At 35.2% G+C, this 17,826-nt stretch overlaps 2 protein-coding genes across 12 annotated transcripts in view; both read right to left on the bottom strand.

Moving 5' to 3' along the window:
- Positions 1-17,826, bottom strand: part of LOC133519830 (inter alpha-trypsin inhibitor, heavy chain 4-like) — a 50,045-nt gene that overhangs the window by 24,231 nt on the left and 7,988 nt on the right. For all 11 annotated transcript variants that reach the window (XM_061853955.1, XM_061853963.1, XM_061853979.1 and 8 more), the window contains exons 2-7: positions 10,753-10,863; positions 1,724-1,938; positions 1,167-1,277; positions 820-1,073; positions 322-425; positions 6-134 (exon numbers count right to left, since the gene is read on the bottom strand). In XM_061853955.1, the coding sequence (XP_061709939.1) occupies positions 6-134; positions 322-425; positions 820-1,073; positions 1,167-1,277; positions 1,724-1,938; positions 10,753-10,857 (918 nt within the window). In that variant the 5' untranslated portion in view covers positions 10,858-10,863. The remainder of the gene's footprint in view (positions 1-5; positions 135-321; positions 426-819; positions 1,074-1,166; positions 1,278-1,723; positions 1,939-10,752; positions 10,864-17,826) is intronic.
- On the bottom strand, positions 14,482-17,148 carry LOC133530058 (uncharacterized). Its single transcript, XM_061867878.1, has 5 exons — positions 16,979-17,148; positions 16,369-16,526; positions 15,880-16,038; positions 15,322-15,606; positions 14,482-14,652 (listed from the first exon to the last, which is right to left on the bottom strand). The coding sequence occupies exons 1-5, from the start codon at positions 17,040-17,042 to the stop codon at positions 14,482-14,484; spliced, it is 837 nt and encodes a 278-aa protein (XP_061723862.1). The 5' UTR covers positions 17,043-17,148.

The following is a 17,826-nucleotide window of genomic DNA, read 5'->3' as shown; positions in this document are numbered from 1 at the left end:
CTTACAAGAATTTCACCATTCTTTGGACGCTCCACATCGTACTGCACTACGAATTGCCCGAGCACCCCTTTCGGTTGGGCCTTTTCAGTATGATACCAAGGTCTTGAAGATTGTTGGGATTCCTTGCTTTTCTCCTAATGGAAAATAAACGGGTAGCAATAGCCTAAGTCTAGTATTTACAATCTACATATTATTTGTATAAAAGTTGTAAAGTCCAAGAACAAATCGTGCCTATAGTTTAACGGCTGAAGTAAATGCAAATAATAATAATTCATCCATTTATAAAACTAATTAAATGTGTATGAATATGTGAATACCAACCTCATAGACTTGCATGAGTCTCTTTTGCTCCTCAAGGTCCGGCTTGAACGTGATCGTGGCCTCGCGCTTGTCCTCTGACCTCTCGATAACAGCTATCGCGTTACCTGGGGTCGAGCCAAGTAATCTTAATCGCGCTATTTTGCTTATTTTGATATCTATATACTAACTAAACGAATGCATTATTATTCTATTATTGCAATTCTTACTTGATTGGTACCTAAGCGCTGGTACAGTAACTTCTATGGATGATACCAAACGCAAGTAAGTTAATATTAATATAATAACCGCAAATAGATACAACTGGACTTACTCCCTTTGGTTGTTCTCTTGACCCAGAGGGATAACTTAAATGAATAAGAAGTCCGGTTAGCAATGATCTGTAGGTGCTTATCGAATGAAGTGATTGCAGTCGCACTCATCGGATACGACGAGCTACAGACAAAACACAAGGTATACATATATGATAATACTGTAATGGTTGTAGACAGTAGCACTCACTAGGGTCGGTCTCGGTGGGGTCGATCTCGTTGCCGGTGCGCACCTCGGGCACGCGCAGCGCGGTGATGGGCTGCGCCTCGCGCACGTGCACGGTCACCGTGAGCTTGGGCACGGGCGCGCCAGGCAGCATGTTGATGTCGTGGTTGTACACGCCGTTCCGCCGCCCCAGCAGCTCCTCGTACGTCAAGTTGAAGATGCCCACGCTGTTTGGTTCCACGTTTACATTCACCATAAACTCGTTGGAGTCTCGTGCTCTGAAATGTCAACATAATACCTGAAAATTCCATTCTTTTTTCTCAATTAATTTGCTGTTCGTAAATAATGAATATAAATTATAAATAACTTACTTGACAGCAACATGACCAGCACTTATTCCCTGAGAGACTGCCTGATCATATATCCTTTTAGCTTCTTCTTTTTCTTTTACATAAGCCTTGTACGTTTTTCCGCCCAAGGTCCTGGGAAATAATAAGTGTTTTACACACATACAAATTTAGTAAGTACTACTAGTAACTAAATACTAACATACCGAAACTAAAGTTTATGCGAGACAACGATGCAAATTAAAAGAAATATAGGTAATATTTACTTCATTATCCGATATTTATAAAATCAAGGCATCCGTGATTATCGTGTCACATTACTCGTATTTATGAGTAGCAAAGAAATTAATAGTTTACTTGGAAATGGAAAAACAACCCTAAAGTAGCAAAAAGTAACAATGTCCTAAAAATTACAGTTCATAATTTTCAACGATATTTTAACTATGGGTACTTGTGTTGGTAAGCACACCGAAGAGCAATAAAAACGTGTTATTTTTGTTCGGGTCAAGAAATATTCTTACCAAGTGGCCCGTTCTCATTACCTTGAGTATATCTGCTTATAGGAATGTGTACTAAATTACATTTGGAATCCGCTAATGAAGGCGGTCTCCGGTATGAGCACCCTGAAGACAGCCTCCTGGCCGCGGTCCGCGGGGTTGCGCACGCGCGTGACCACGGCCGTGCGCGCGTAGCGCATCGACACCTCGGAGCGCACGTCCATCTCCGTCACCTTCAGCGGCGGCGGCGGCCCGCTCATCGTCGGCGTCGATGTCGGCGCCGGCGTCGGGCTTGTGCTCTGTTAAGTGGTAAACAACATCAACATTTAAAACGTTTCACGAAATGGGCAAGGCAACTGTCAATTTGATTATTATGATTATTTATGGCACTGTCGTATTCACATATCAATAATTACCAGTGTCGCCTAACTCACACATTTACAGTTAAGCTAAAACAGGGCATACATTTATTTTTCATTCCAATCAGGTGTTACCGGTTGACATTTATAGAATGAATATCAACTGTAGGTAACACGGTCTAAAATATAATGTCTAAGTCATGGGAGAGAGAAGATATGCTCTTTAATTATCACAAAAGTTCGCCTACCACCAATCTGATACATCTACTCAATACGGAATGACGTTGTAATAAATTATGGAAAAAATATTCATATCGCTGACTTATCAATTATCATACGCAAGTAAAAGGCTAAAGAAACCAGTATAAAGTGAGCTCAACGATTTTGTCGATTATACATAGGTTGGGAACTGTTTGACAGAACCGTGCCTTTCGAAAACAAAAAGTCGTATGTGATTACAAACTTCCTATTGTGATATGACTATTTGCCATTCGCCGTAGAATTTAAGTATCGAAAGTTCCTTGACATGTAGGATATTGATTATTCTAGATAAACATTGACAAACTCGTGTCGATTAAAAACACTCCCTTCGGTCGTGTTTTAATTTATCGCCACTCGTTTCGAATTTCCTATTTTTCGCACTTGTATCGTAATGTACTATTACGAAAAGTAGCACCATATGTACTGTAAAAGTTTTTTTTATGCAGCTGCTATTTTTGCAGCTTAATGCTGCACAATACGGCGATTCAAATTAAATATATATATATATATATATATTTGTTACACGACCACACGTGTCACATGATCATTATTCGAGTAAGTATCTAGTTTACAAAACTGATATAACTGATAGTCTGTGCATAAAGTGAGACGGCCGCAAAGATTTCAAAAGTAAAGACAGGCCCGTTCATATAATGGCGAGCGAACATGCGCACCAACCAAACTGTGCACAAACGCGATTTGCGCACCAACGAACTAGCCCATTTAGCCCGTCTTTAAGAAGTAATATATAAGTCAATGGTCGGCCGCCACTGAATGTCGGATATACGGGACTTACCAGCATCTACACCCTAATCCGTGGTCGTATTCTACGTACTTATATATAAAAATGTACCATCATCAAAAGCACTATCTAGAATTAGCTTTGACCGGCTGTCAATTTCTATATACTTAAAGGAAAGTACCATCAGGCGAGAAAGCCATCTACGAGTACGTTTAGTTTTTTGTGTTTTTACCGGGCTTCCCAATTAAGATCCCGCGTGTTCCGGACAATCACGAATATTATGGAGAGTTTAAGCTATATGTGTCTCTTACTAACAAGGAAAGGAAACCCAACTCTCCGGCTCCGTTTTGATTTATTTTGATATACCTATGTTATAGAGTAGTCTGAAATAACAGACACATATTTTTATTAGCTGCCCAATCTCAACCTATTGGGAGGAATTGTCCTCCAAAGTACTGAAAAGTGACTAAACCTTTTTAGGAATATATGAGTATGAGTGTATAAGCCGATAGAACAAAACACGTGATCATTATTTTTTAATCGCGTTCAGTTTTATGATAGTGTGTGTCGTGTCAAACAGCTGCGTTCGTGGCCAACAAAAAAATGGTCTCGCCGGAACACCAGCGCTGACCTTTGGGTTAGCATTATGCTGAGGCGGGACCATTTCGTGGTAAACAACTTGAGTGTATTTATGTTTTAAGTTTCCCTATTGTATTTAACTTGTGTATGTTATTGTTTAACACAATAAAAATGTATGCTTCTGATTCTTGTATATTATAATAACATCTCTGTAACTCATGACCAACAATGAACATTTTGATTGATCGATTGAAAATAGTTATTTTCACGTCAGCAGCTCGATCAAGGGTAATTTGCTGCTTAAAAACAGTGAGCAAAATCGCATTTTGCTCACCGAGTGAGACAAAATAACATTCAAGTGACCTTTAGATTCGTATGTCATTTCAACGTGCAGGGCCTAATACAAGTTCGAAATATTTGGATTCTATTGTCTTTATCCCTTTCACGTCATTAGCAAAAAGAAAGAGACAAAAAAGTGCATTATGTATTATTATTGTTTCTTATCTTATACCTTTAAACGAGCAATTCTTGTATATATATACATATATATTTCTGTGATCTCGGAAACGGCTCTAACGATTTCGCTGAAATTTGGTATATGGAGGTTTTTGGGGGTATACAATCGATCTAGATTAGTCTTATGTTTGGGTAAACGCGTGTTTTCGAGTTTTCATGCGTTTTTCTTACGACGCAGGATATGGTCGCTAATTTCGTGTTGCCGGCTACTGTCCGTCTGGTCCAGCGGGTTAAGACGCGGACGGCTAGAAACGAGTGTTACGGGTTCGAATCTCGCCCGGTGACTAACTTTTGTTTTAATTTTATTTTATATATATTCAAGTTTATATAAAAAAAAAAAAATTTTTATTGTTTTAGACAAGTTTAATTTAGTAAAAAAAATGTAGTTAAGATTATCACCTATACACCACCATATTACAATAAATAGTATTATAAAAGCTCGGTCGCCCAGGTACTAATATTAATTATATCGAATAACATCTATTATAACGTTCTTTGAGTATAATGCTTATTTCTAATAATAATCAAATGGTATAACGCTAATTTCATCTAAAGCACAGTGAGAATAACTATTTTTTATATAACGTATTAGAGATATAATTCCAAATTTAATACCAGAAAAATTGGGTAGGTTAGAACTTTACTGTGAACCCTAAAGAAACGAACTGCTATCACAAAACCTGTACACTCCTTTTTTGAAGAATCCCATACTGTATACCCTCGGGAAAACCTCGGCAGGGAGCTCATTCCACAGCTGGAGCGTCCGCGGGAGGAAATTCCTCTTAAACCGCACAGTGCGCGACCATTTAGGCTCTAGGGTATGAGGATGAACACCCTGCCGACGGCGAGCGGTGCGGTAGAACACACACAAGGAGGCAAAGTCTCCCCTTAGACTTAATGGTTCAATGCTGCTTGTGAGTTTGAAATCGTCGACGATTCGTACAGCGCGCCTTTGGACTGAGTCGAAGGGTCCAAGCTGGCATGCAGGTGCTCCTGCCCAAAGGTAACAGCAGTACTCCATGTGGGGTCTGACTTGCGATTTATATAGTAGCAGTCTTTGCCCCGGAGTAAAGTACCGCCTAGCTTTATTGAGCACACCGAGTTTTTTGGATGCAAGCTTAACCTTCCCTTCCAGGTGACTACGAAATTGTTTTCGCTCAAGTATTTGATTAATTCTTTGTTGCTTTTTTTGCAGATTTTGACCATCTCTAATTTTTATACTGCTAATTAGTTATATAATATGAGTTGTATATTAAAAGTTAATTATACCATATGATATAAGTGTTATATCAAATGTAGTATATACGAAATAAACGTTATACGTAATGATGAATATACAAAATAAGACAGTGTATATATTTTGTTGTTATACTAAATGTTAATTATATATAATGAATGAATATACCCTTTAAAAATATACCAAACATTACACACCCAATTTCTGTACATACAAATTGATCCGAAACCGAATAAAAGTGAGTAATTTAGTTTTTATTACTCTTGCGAGTCAAATACATAGTGGATACATACAGATAACACAAAGGGTAGATATAGCAGGATAGTCTTTGAAAAATTGCCCCCAGCGTTTTTGGTTCGAAACTAATATAACCAAACGATGCCTAGTTTCATCCCTCTGTTACCCCCTGGGGGTTGAAAATACCCGATAAACTACAAAACTATTTTATTTTATTTCTCCTAAACTATAAAAGTGATCATTTTCAAATTTTTTAGAAATATTATTGTGAATAAAAGCTACATGACAAAAAATTACTCTCCTAACCATACAAATCCTTGTAAAAAAATAAAAAAAAAAATTTGACACATCCTGTATAACAAGATCAGCTCGTGGTACAAACACCTTTTTTAGGGTTCCGTAGTCAACTAGGAACCCTTATAGTTTCGCCATGTCCGTCTGTCTGTCTGTCTGTCTGTCCGAGGCTTTGCTCCGTGGTCGTTAGTGCTAGAAAGCTGAAATTCGGCATGGATATATAAATTAATAAAGCCGACAAAGTCGTACAATAAAATCTAAAAAATTTTTTTTTGGGGGTACCTCCCCTACACGTAAAGTGGGGGTGAATTTTTTGTTTTGCTCCAACCCTATAGTGTGGGGTATCGTTGGAAAGGTCTTTCAAAACTAATAGGGGTCTTCAACAAATATTTTTTGATAAAGTAAATATATTCGGAGATAATCGCACCGAAAGAAAAAAAATGTGTCCCCCCCCCCCCTCTAACTTTTGAACCATAGATCCAAAAAATATGAAAAAAATCGTGGAAGTAGAGCTTAAGAAAGACATTAAATGAAAACTATAGCGGACATGATCAGTTTAGCTGTTTTTGATTTATCGCAAAAAGTTTCCCCTTCATAGTAAAAAGACTTACTTTAATTAGGTGCTGATTATGCAAATTTGCCTATTTGTTTAACTCGCGTGAAACTTTCACGCGAGTTAAAACACAACGCATTTCTCGGTGGACCTTTTCTCCTTGCAATAAGGTTTGTAGTTGGGCAGTTGATAGTGTGAGCGATGAATGCGATGACGTCAATGACTCATTTCTTCATTTGAATGTCGGCGAGCACCGAGCGAGCGCCTCGCGACTCTCTTGCGAGTTGTGAGGAACGCGAGTGAGTTTGAAAGGCTGAGAGTTTTTTTTCAAATTTGAAGGGTTTGAATGGTTTGAGTGGTAAGAGCTGTGTGTGATGCGCGCGAGTAAATGAGTAAAATTAATTGAGGAGTGATGTATGACATTTATGCGGTGTGAAGTTCTGCGACAATTTAAGTAAATGAGTGGTACAAATGAGGTGCCTCACGAGTGAGCAACTCAACACTACGTGAAAGGTACCGTTTCATCCCTTGGCTAACAATTTACTATACTTTAAGCTCCAGTTTAGCTTATTGTGACGGAAGAGTAGCTACGGAACCCTACACTGAGCGTGGCCCGCCATGCTCTTGGCCGGTTTTTTTTAAATATGAACCAACTTCTAATCTACATCATATTAAAGTTTCATCGACGTAGCCAAGAAGGAACATTGCGAAATTAATATGAATAATGGGCTCTGTGGTGCCTACTATTTATTTAACTCCTAATAGCCGTGCAAGGTTAATAAACAATTGCCTGTGACCGGACCGCTGCTTGTGTTCGATTTCCAAACGGTATAAGTATAAATCAAAGTCATTTTTAGGGTTCCGTAGCCAAATGGCAAAAAACGGAACCCTTATAGATTCGTCGTATCCGTCTGTTTGTCCGATTATGTCACAGCCACTTTTTTCCGAAACTATAAGAGCTATACTGTTCAAACTTAGTAAGTGGATGTATTCTATGAACCGCATTAAGATGTTCACACAAAATTAGAAAAAAAACAATAAATTTTGGGGGTTCCCCATACTTAGAACTGAAACTCAAAAAATCTTTTTTCATCAAACCCATACGTGTGGGGTATCTATGGATAGGTCTTCAAAAATGATATTGAGGTTTCTAATATCATTTTTTTCTAAAATGAATAGTTTGCGCGAGAGACTCTTCCAAAGTGGTAAAATGTGTCCCCCCCCCCCCCCCGTAACTTCTAAAATCACAGAATGAAAAATCTAAAAAAAATATATGATATACATTACCATGCAAACTTCCACGGAAAATTGGTTTGAACGAGATCTAGTGAGTAGTTTCTTTTTAATACGTCATAAAATTAAAATATTTTTTTTTATCAAACCCATACGTGTGGGGTATCTATGGATAGGTCTTCAAAAATGATATTTAGATTCCTAATATCATTTTTTTCTAAACTGAATAGTTTGCGCGAGAGACACTTCTAAAGTGAAAAAATGTGTGTCCAAAGTGGTAAAATGTTGAACAAGATCTAGCAAGTAGATTTTTTTTAATACGTCTTAAATGGTACGGAACCCTTCATGCGCGAGTCCGACTCGCACTTGGCCGCTTTTTTATTGCTTTTTTTATACTACGTCGGTGGCAAACAAGCATACGGCCTGCCTGATGTTACCATCAGTCTCCGTAGCCTATGTACGCCTGCAACTCCAGAGGAGTTACATGCGCGTTGCCGACCCTAACCCCACCCCCCTCGTTGAGCTCTGGCAACCTTACTCACCGGCAGGAACACAACACTAAAACAAAACAATTTAAATGCTTTAAATTAAATTAATTTAAATATAATATATTATAATATTTTTATATTATAATATATTTATTTTAATTTAATTTAAATTTAAATGTTTGCTTATAAAACAATTGTTTCTTTATTATAATATTAACATAAAGTAACCTTAACTTTGTATTCATGCATAAAGTAGCAACATAAAAAATAATTATGTAATTAGGGTAACGGCGGCTATTAACGCGGGTATCAAAATCGACGTCTAACACCGCGGTGTTTACAAATACGCATTTTGCAAGCAAACAGATCTATTCTCTAAGAAATAAAGCATACACAAAACAAGCTCATTCATTGGTCTATCGTGCCCATTAGTGTGCATTTGTGTGAGTGTAACAAAAAACTCGCGATTCGTCAGTTTGTGCGACGGCGGCGCAAGAACCGGTTGTTCCATACAGACGCGTGACACCACAGGTAAGTGCACTCCAATCTTACTTAGTGTTTTACGTAATAGTTATGGCAAATAAACTAGTGCAATGCCTTTGAAGAGGTTGTGTATTGGTTTCTACACGATTTTGAATTACTTTTAACTTAGTTTTTGACCGGAAAATACGTTTAAAATTGAAAATAAAATACAGCGGTGATAGGCGCCAATTACTTCTGTGGTAAGTAATTCCGTGGTATGCCACGGTAATAGAAAAAGTGGTAGTTTTGTTATTTAATCTTTAGTTTTGGTACAAATTATCAATTTTATAATTTCTTTTATTTATTCCAATCTTGATCTATTCACGCTATTAAAGAGCTATTTCCGTGGTACGGAAAGTATTCAACTAACCCTTAATTTTTAACAAAAACTTCAGCACCGATTTCCTTGTTTCTATGGGAACCCTTAAACTGTCAACTTTTTTTTATTTTGAGTTAAAACCTAAAATTTACTTGCCAGTAATGTGATTTTGTCTTTACAAGAAGCTTGTAATATACGTGTTTGATTTGATTTGAAAAAACATCTGTGTTTTATTCTTTTTATGGGTCGGAATTAGGTTTAATTAAACTCCAAATTAAGCCTATTACCGATGGTATGATCATATTACCCTCGGTAATAGAATGTATAGAAATCTATTACCGACCCAGAGAAATATCGAATGGGTCGGGAATAGGCTCTTAAAGAGTTATCTATTACCGAGTGACTATTTGGTATTGTATTGAAATATCGCATTTAGGGTACCGCAAGTACAGATTTCGTTGATAAAATTTAGACTTCAGTTATCATTATCAGATTTAAATTCTTCTGTTTTCTGATTCAGTTATTACTCTGACAGACAAGGAAGGGTACCCAACTGGCGGACAATTCCGATTCGATTTTTTTTTATATAATTTTATTTATACAGTAGTCCAAAATCTCAGACATGATTTTTTTTAGCTATAAGAATCAGCAATAAGAAAAGTACTGTGATTTGTTAGTTATAAACGGGTAAATTATAACACATAATATGTGAGAGACTTTATTTAACTTAATTACCTTATCAAAAATATTAGAATTAAAAGTTTTCATGTTTTTATATATAGTCGAAATTTTATTAGGTGGACGTTTACCATTTCACTGTGGTAAACTTTCACTCAGGTGGTAAACGTCCAGCTTATAAAATTTCGACGATAATTTACGCTGTGCCTTATGAGAAAATGTTACTTACTTGTTTTTTTGTGCAGCTAATTATGTCAGTAAGACAAACTCTTATCAATCTTTATAGCATTTAAAAATTACTTTATTTAATAACAGGCAGGCCTATTTGTCATATACGTCCTTAGTAAAACTTTACTAACAATAATTTTTGTTGTTTTACATGTAAAACATTCAACTTATAACTTGTTATACAGGTACTCGTGGGTACTTGGTAAGTTAACTATTTAATAGTATTTGATTGTGCTAAAGTGTAATTAAAATCTCTTCGAATATATCTCTTATTTTTAAACATACTCCTATAGTTTTATTTTTGTGTCATTATTAAACTTAATGACACAAAAATAATATACAGAACCCACGTCGTTATTATTGTTTTAACCCTCGGTATTAGGTTTCGAATTTTGAGTTTGGTTTCTGTTAACGAGTGCAGAAAAATCATGCCAATTGTACCCTCGGTAATGAAAGCTCAATTCGCGATAATAGAATCACAGCCTGTCCCTTGCCACGGTAATAGAAGATTTGGTCATTTTGGCTTCAAAAAATATTTTAATACATATAATAACCCAAAATAAATCCAAAAACGTGTGAAACGGAAAGTTCATTAAATGCTCTGATGAAAAAAAAATATTCCTGGCTGTTAGACAGCATTGATACCTTTAATTTTTGGATCTCTTTTGAAAAGTTCCTTAACTACCACGGTAATAGGTGCCTTTACCCTAGTCCTCGTCACTTTTATAGTTTAGGAGAAATAAAATAAAATAGTTTTGGAGTTTATCGGGTATTTTCAACCCCCAGGGGATAACAGAGGAATGAAACTTTGTGCAGGATATTACCCCTTCAAAAGGCAATCTTGCGACGACAGACGAACGAAGTTACCTCATCTCCATCTCGGGTTACGACCAAAGGGTCGTGCGTGCTGGCGGGCAGGGCCGCGGCGCGCGCCGCGCACAGCGCTGCCACCAACAAGGTCCACCGAACCATCTTCGCCTGAAACAAAAACAATATTTTCAATATTTATTGATTGTTCAAAAACTAGTGAGAAAGTTTATCCACATGTGAGGCAAAGTAATCAGATGCAAATTTTGAATTGATTCCTTATGTTAGCTGGTAGAATTTACTTTTAAATGATGATAAATATTTTATCACATTCATTTGGATCTGATTTGGTTTGATATTTTTTGTATTTCATAGTTAGTATTTTCCTCGTGTTGGTGTGGTAAAAAAAATTAGTGTTTCACTCGGAGGCAAAATTTTGTTTAACCCTCGTGCCTTGAAACCCTCGCAACGCTTAAGATTCCACATCTTAAGCTCGCTACGCTCGTGGTTCTTTTTTGGAATCTTTCACTTGCTCGGGTATCAATATTTGCACGAAAGTGTTCCATGGACACTATGAAGACATTAAATGGGCCGTGGGCTGAAAACGCTTTGGCGGCAATAAAAAAAAGCGAAGTTTACCATATTCAACATTATTAGGTACTAGTGAAACAATAGAATTATTTTATTAAATATTTAGATGTTTTTTAAGTAGGAGACTGCTATGCTATATAGATTATAAACTGAAATATATAATATCAATCAGCAACGCTCTTGTGTGAATCAACTTTTAGAACGTTGATTTGGAAGATGATCCATTGGGGTTTAGATAATTTGTTATATTTTTAAGGCAGCAGTGAAATAAGGAAACTATTTCTTGAGATTTAACCACATTTTACTCATGCCTCACTCAAAAAATCTACGTAGTACTTAGCATACCATAACAAATAAACTAAAATCTGTAAGCATGTTGTAACACTTGTAACATGTTTATTTGTTTAGTACAGCGAAGAAGCACATTACTATTGCGTTTGACAGAATATCTAAAAAATTATTAAAATAAATATTTTGTAACAAATGGCATTTACAAATCCATTGCGTTACTTAAGTATTTTGAGACATCGATTTTTTTTAGATTAATTCTGCATTGGTTGAGATTTGATTTAAATAATAATCGATAATTAGATACATTCTAATTATCGATTATTATAGATTATTAGATACATCACAAAGGAAAATATATATCACTAAATTATATCCATAAACAACGGTTCTATTAATAAAATATACATAAAAGGTAGAAATGTGTGGTAGAAATCACCCAGTAACGCCAGAGAAAAACGATTGGTAACGGCAGGGAATGTTTAATTACATTATCTGGAGTTACGTGTTACTGTCATTTTTTCTTGACGCAAAGTAATAGTAAACCTCATATTAATAATGAAATGTTTAATTATCGTGTCTCTGCTGCACTTAGAATCAGAATCAGAATCAGAACATTTATTTGCTTTCACGTATAAATACATGCAAATACAATTGTAAAATATACTCTAAAGTACTTACATGCTAAAACTGATTATTCTAAGGTTAGGTATGTATGGGAGTTATGCATTTTAAAATTAAGGGGTACGTACATGTCATTCAATAGGACATGTACGACAGGCATTGTTATTTAAGTTATAGAAAATTTATAAAATGCTTGCTAACAAGTTTTCTAGGCCTGTTTTCAGAAACGTAGGTATTATTTCGCTTGCTCGTGAGCCAAAACCGACGCCATTTCTCAAAAATATTAAGCAACTTTGTATAGTAATGCAGAAGAATTTAAATTTGATGACAAGTTGGAGACCGAAATTTATATTTAAAATTCTAGATAAATTGTTGTAACAGAAATATTTTTTGCATGATACAGGTTTAATGTGTCATTCCATGCTGGTCATATGTTTAAATTTAGAAACAGTTGTATGACGATACCTATGGTTGAGGACACACCATTTTTGTATAGGAGCAACCTTTTTTCTGCTGCGTTACCGTACAAAATGTAACTTTTATTTGATTAAGTTGTTGATTTTCTTGTTTTAATGTAATACGTATGTTTATAAGGTTCACAGATGGACAGTTAACAATGTGGGTTATGGTAATATGCTATACATTAAGAAGCCAGCGGTGGCAGCATGGTTCCATTTTTATTACTTGTCACTATGCCCGTCACTTTTGCGCTTACATGCTTGTTAGAACGTGACAGGCATGGTGACAAATGATAAAGAGCGGACTATCTTAGCCCTACAGGTTTCGTCGTAATCCAGTAACTTAATACATTAGCGTATTCATCAAATTCGGTAGTTCTGATTTTTTGCAGACTTATTTATGATGTTGTCCTAATGAATAAACCAAGTTTGTGACCTCGACGCCAGCAAACACAACTTTGTCAAAAATCAAGAAAACCGCGTTTTTTTTTTTTGATTCTAACCCAAAAGGACTAGTTTTTGATATTACCTTCTCAGGGCGTTTTTAAAGAAGACTAAATTTTCTATAAGTAATACAAGACTAGAAGTGTCTCTGTAGACCTATAAGCTTTCGAGATAAAGCCTTTCAAATTTATAATTTTTAGAACTTGAATTAGTAGCTGATTTGGCCCGGTAGCCACGCACTGAAAAAAATTTTTGATCATTTTAACTAAGATCTTGTTTATTAAAATCATGTATCTTGTCTCCATATGAGCCTGTCAAGATCATGACTACTGTGACAAAGAGAATTTAGTTAAAATGTTCTTAGTTCCGGCTATCAAGTACTGTTGTAGAATTAATAAACACTGATTAGTTAGTTTCATTAATTATCTTGTCCAGTATAAGCATTAAACCTTAATATATTAATAAAGTTCATTTGTAGATTCAAGTAATCGCACAGTTGTATTCAATTAGATAATAGTTGATTTAACCAAGACGCTTAGTTGAGTTTATCTAAATAATGCTTGCTTTAAAGAAGGCCACTTGTTTATGTCAATTATTATGTTGTTATACGCAAGCATTAATCTTTATTATAACAACAAAGTAATTTATAGAATCACTCAAGATCCTATAGCTTAATCAACTAAGATAAGAGTTATCCGAATAATGAAAGTGGTCCAATGTGTCAAGTAATCGCAGTTGTATTTAATTAGATAATAGTTGATTTAACCAAGACGCTTAGTTGAGTCTATCTAAATAATGCTTGCTTCAAAGAAGGCCACTTGTTTATGTCAATTATTATGTTGTTATACGCAAGCATTAAACTTTATAATAACAACAAAATAATTTATAGAATCACTCAAGATCCTATAGCTTCATCAACTAAGATAAAAGTTCATTCAACTAAGATCTAGGCTAGTTTGACTTTGAGGTTTGTTTGAATCTATTAAGAATGATTTGTTGATGTAGTCACGACAGGAAATAGTTTCAATTAAGATCTTTTTCAAGGTAGTTGGTAGGTACTCATGACTACCTAACCGTCGTATGTACTAGGTGTATGCGAATCCATGTAACTTACATAGATATTTACTAAGTGTACACACAGTACACTATGTACTTAGTAAATGCCTATGTATGTTACATGAATTCGCTTACACTTGATAAAAACGACGATTTAGGTAGTCACCAATATACTACCTACCTTGAAAAAGTTCTTAATTGAATCCTTGTACCTAGGAGATTATAAAAAAAAAATACATTAAGTAATTATTTCTTTATTTTTCTTTCTTTACAATACTTACTTACATTAATACCTAATAGGATGACTCAACCTTAATGTTGTTTATTGTCATATAAACCTTAGTTGTTTGCCAACTAAGGTTTTTATGACAATAAATTTATTCTTTATTCTTGGCATTGGTCTTGGTGATGAAGAAGATGGTCCTGGGCTTTCTTCTCTGTTTCTTTTTTTTGTTGTCAAGGATCCTAATTGTTGGAAGCGCCTCCTTTTGTTCAGTACCTTGAATAATAAAAAACACTGTGTGTCAGGCAAGCACAGAGTAAACTTTCGTTTAAGCACATGCTACGTAAGCACTTTTTGGATAAGCTTCGTGATTGATTTTTAGTAGGTATGATATTTTCTACAGGTACATAGAGAGTGAATATGTATATGTAAGTTTATTATACAACCTATTTAAGTTTATTTAACATAATATGTATAACATAGAATATTGTTGTTTTATTTCAATAATCTCTCTCGCGTATTGTTCTTTAAAGCACCTTTAATTACTGTTTCTATTTAGTCCAATGGTTGACTGGTAGAGAATGCCTAAAGGCATTAAGTCCGCCGTTTGTACATTATTTGTAATACTTGTGCAATAAAGTTTAAATAAATAAATAAATAAATAAATAAGTATCTGGGACATTAGATACTGAAGCTTAGATTTATTTAATTGAGAACAAAATTAGATGAGTTTGGAGAACAAAATTAAAATTGACAAATTATTAATATATAACTACTATTTGCCTACTAATAAAATGGATAAAAATTAAAATTAACTAATTGTGAATTAAAACTAAACTCTAAAATAAATGTAAAAAGTAGGTACTTAAGTACATTAATTTTCAAGGACACAGGAACACTACCATGGTACAAAATATGCTTGAAAATCAGTGGTCATCCACCTACCTGATGTACGAGTTTGCCTCTTGCTTGAAGAACTGCGCCAGACGCAGTAGTACATGCAGGGATATAATACGTTGTGGTCCTTTCACCCGGAAAGAGTTCACTTATCAATTTTGTCCACTTGAAATAAATTTGACCAACTATTGGTGAATTTTTGTTCTCATTTAATATTTCTTTGGCAATCACAGACGCTAATAAATTTCTAGTAGCATCTCCATCTAAGCTACCGCCTTTATAAATCAGAAGTGAAGAAGTTTCGAGTGATTGTTTCAATAAATTTTCAAGTATCTGAAAGAAAATATTAGTAGGTAAGTAGGTACATAGGTATAAATTCAAAACAGAGATGGAATATTTTTTCACCTGTAGGTATGTAAACCTGTAATAAATCTATGTAGATAGATACATAATCCTATCCTACCCTATTAGGTAACTACTATTTTTTTTAATTTAATATTATAAATGCAAAAGTTCCAACTAAGACGGGGGCGGAGGCTAAAAGCTAATTATTAAAAGTATATCTGTACTACTTAAATGATCTGCTTAATATTTTATCATACATACCCCAGTTTGAGTTTCTTTTCCTAATTGTTGATGACTTGTTGTACTTGCAGTATTTTCTTTTGTCTCAGGGTTGTCTAATGGTATTACCTCTACAACACATTCAGATAGTTCGTCAGTTTCCTTCAAGCAATCAAACTGCAAGTTTGACAAATCCAGGCCCTGAAAACAATAATTCATAATAATAATTTGACTTAAGTCTAATAATACAATCCTAGTCTCACAGTCTCTGCCCCACTGCTGGGCAAAGTCCTCCCTCCCTCCTCATATTGATACCTACTTATTCTACATATCTAAGTAGGTAGCTATGTAAGCTACCGCCAAGTAGGTACCTAGTAGGTCAAAACAAACCAACAATCTGTTGCATGGTTGCGCTGGATAAGATGCTGACTGTACCTATCTAGATACCACCTAACTAATAGGTAAGTTGTCAATATAACATTTTACAAATAGGTACTTAGGTACCCAAACAAAATCACATAAAAAACTTACCGAAAAAGATGGTATACTAGTATCGTTTATTGGCAAAAACTCATTTTTCCACGAACGCCAACACCTTGTAAATAGCACCCTTGGTCCTGCCTGCGGAATAAGGTCCTTCAAGTCCTCTCGAGTCAGAGCCGATAACGCCTGGATTGTCATCCGCTGTTCTAAAAGCAAGTTTCATCATTTAACTTATCCTTTTACGTCAGTAAGTAACTAGGTACCAATTTACAACAGATTTAGCCTTCATTGTAATAACTACTAGTTTCAATTCCGAGGTTTAGGATATTAAACATAAATTAAAGTAGGATTGAAGTAATTAATTATTATTAATTGAAGTAGGTACGAGCTGGTTAAAAATAGATAGGTTATAGCACCTATTTATGTTGGTACTTACATAGAAATATAAAGCCCAGAAGGATAGTTTCATACGGGCGACGCGTCAAAACTGAGGCCGAAAATGGATTCATGTAGTTGTGAAAAAGTCCTATTCATACGCGCCATTACGCACACAAACGCAGCAATAATGTATGGCGTAGTAAGCCAACTGGCTTACAAAAATGGCCTCACTTTGGCGCGTGAACTAGGTTTCTCGGCTTTATATTTCTATGGTACTTACCTGTAAAAATTGGTACTAAGTCGTGTAGCTCCCAGGTCTTCAAAAGTTCGGCAACGTCATCCATTTCTGACTGGACCACAACAACACAAAATCACTATCAATACGTAAGTATCAGTAAGCGGATCACTAAATAGAGGCTTCAGGCTGCGCTCGCGTTGCCAGAGGCAGAACTCCACAAAGAGCTGTGGCGCTATTGAAGCGTCGCCGGAAAATGCGCGTGGCGGCAGACGGCAAGTCGAGACGCGCCGCGCGCGGGGGAAGGGAGACGCGTGGGGGGACTCGCTCTTATTAGTTTCAGTCAAATCTTATTTGAATCTACTAAGAAGATTGTTAGGTATAACGTACCTAGTTGAACACAACTATCACTTTATATGATTAAAATAACTTATTATAATTTGTAAATGCTATCATTATGTTTATTCAAACAATAACTTAATTATGTTTAATTTTATAATCAACATTGTTTATATACCACATAAATTATTTGCAGTAACATTGTAAATAATTAATACGACTAAATACTAAATAATTGGTGCTACTAAAGAAAATGGTAGATATTACATTTTGTTTTGTTTTGTTCTACTTCATAGCGTCTTTAATGTAACATATCCAGTTATTATTTTAACTTTGCGCCTCGTTAATATAATAGACATAAATGGTTAATGCATGCACAGAGTCTTTGCAAGTGTAAATTATAGAAAATAACTAATTTAACGAGTGTAGTGTATGAATTCAAAAAAGTATTAGTTGTTTTTATAAAAAGTTTTTATTACATCAACATTTACTTGTGTGTAACTTCAAACATATTCAGGTTTCTGTTACAACTACATGGTTTTGGTTTCAGTAAA

This window comes from Cydia pomonella, chromosome 1 (genome assembly GCF_033807575.1).
Source record: "Cydia pomonella isolate Wapato2018A chromosome 1, ilCydPomo1, whole genome shotgun sequence".
NCBI classification, from domain to species: Eukaryota; Metazoa; Arthropoda; class Insecta; order Lepidoptera; family Tortricidae; genus Cydia; species Cydia pomonella.
This window is presented reverse-complemented; position numbering and strand designations above follow the sequence as displayed.

Bases quoted from the DNA above. Each gene is read 5' to 3' on its own strand.
- LOC133530058 (XM_061867878.1), bottom strand. From the start codon at position 17,042: ATGGATGACGTTGCCGAACTTTTGAAGACCTGGGAGCTACACGACTTA. The intron at 15,607-15,879 runs GTATGTATGATA...ATTTTCTTTCAG, and splicing joins GAAAAGAAACTCAAACTGGG to ATACTTGAAAATTTATTGAA. The intron at 14,653-15,321 runs GTAGGTGGATGA...TTATTATTCAAG, and splicing joins GAGGCAAACTCGTACATCAG to GTACTGAACAAAAGGAGGCG.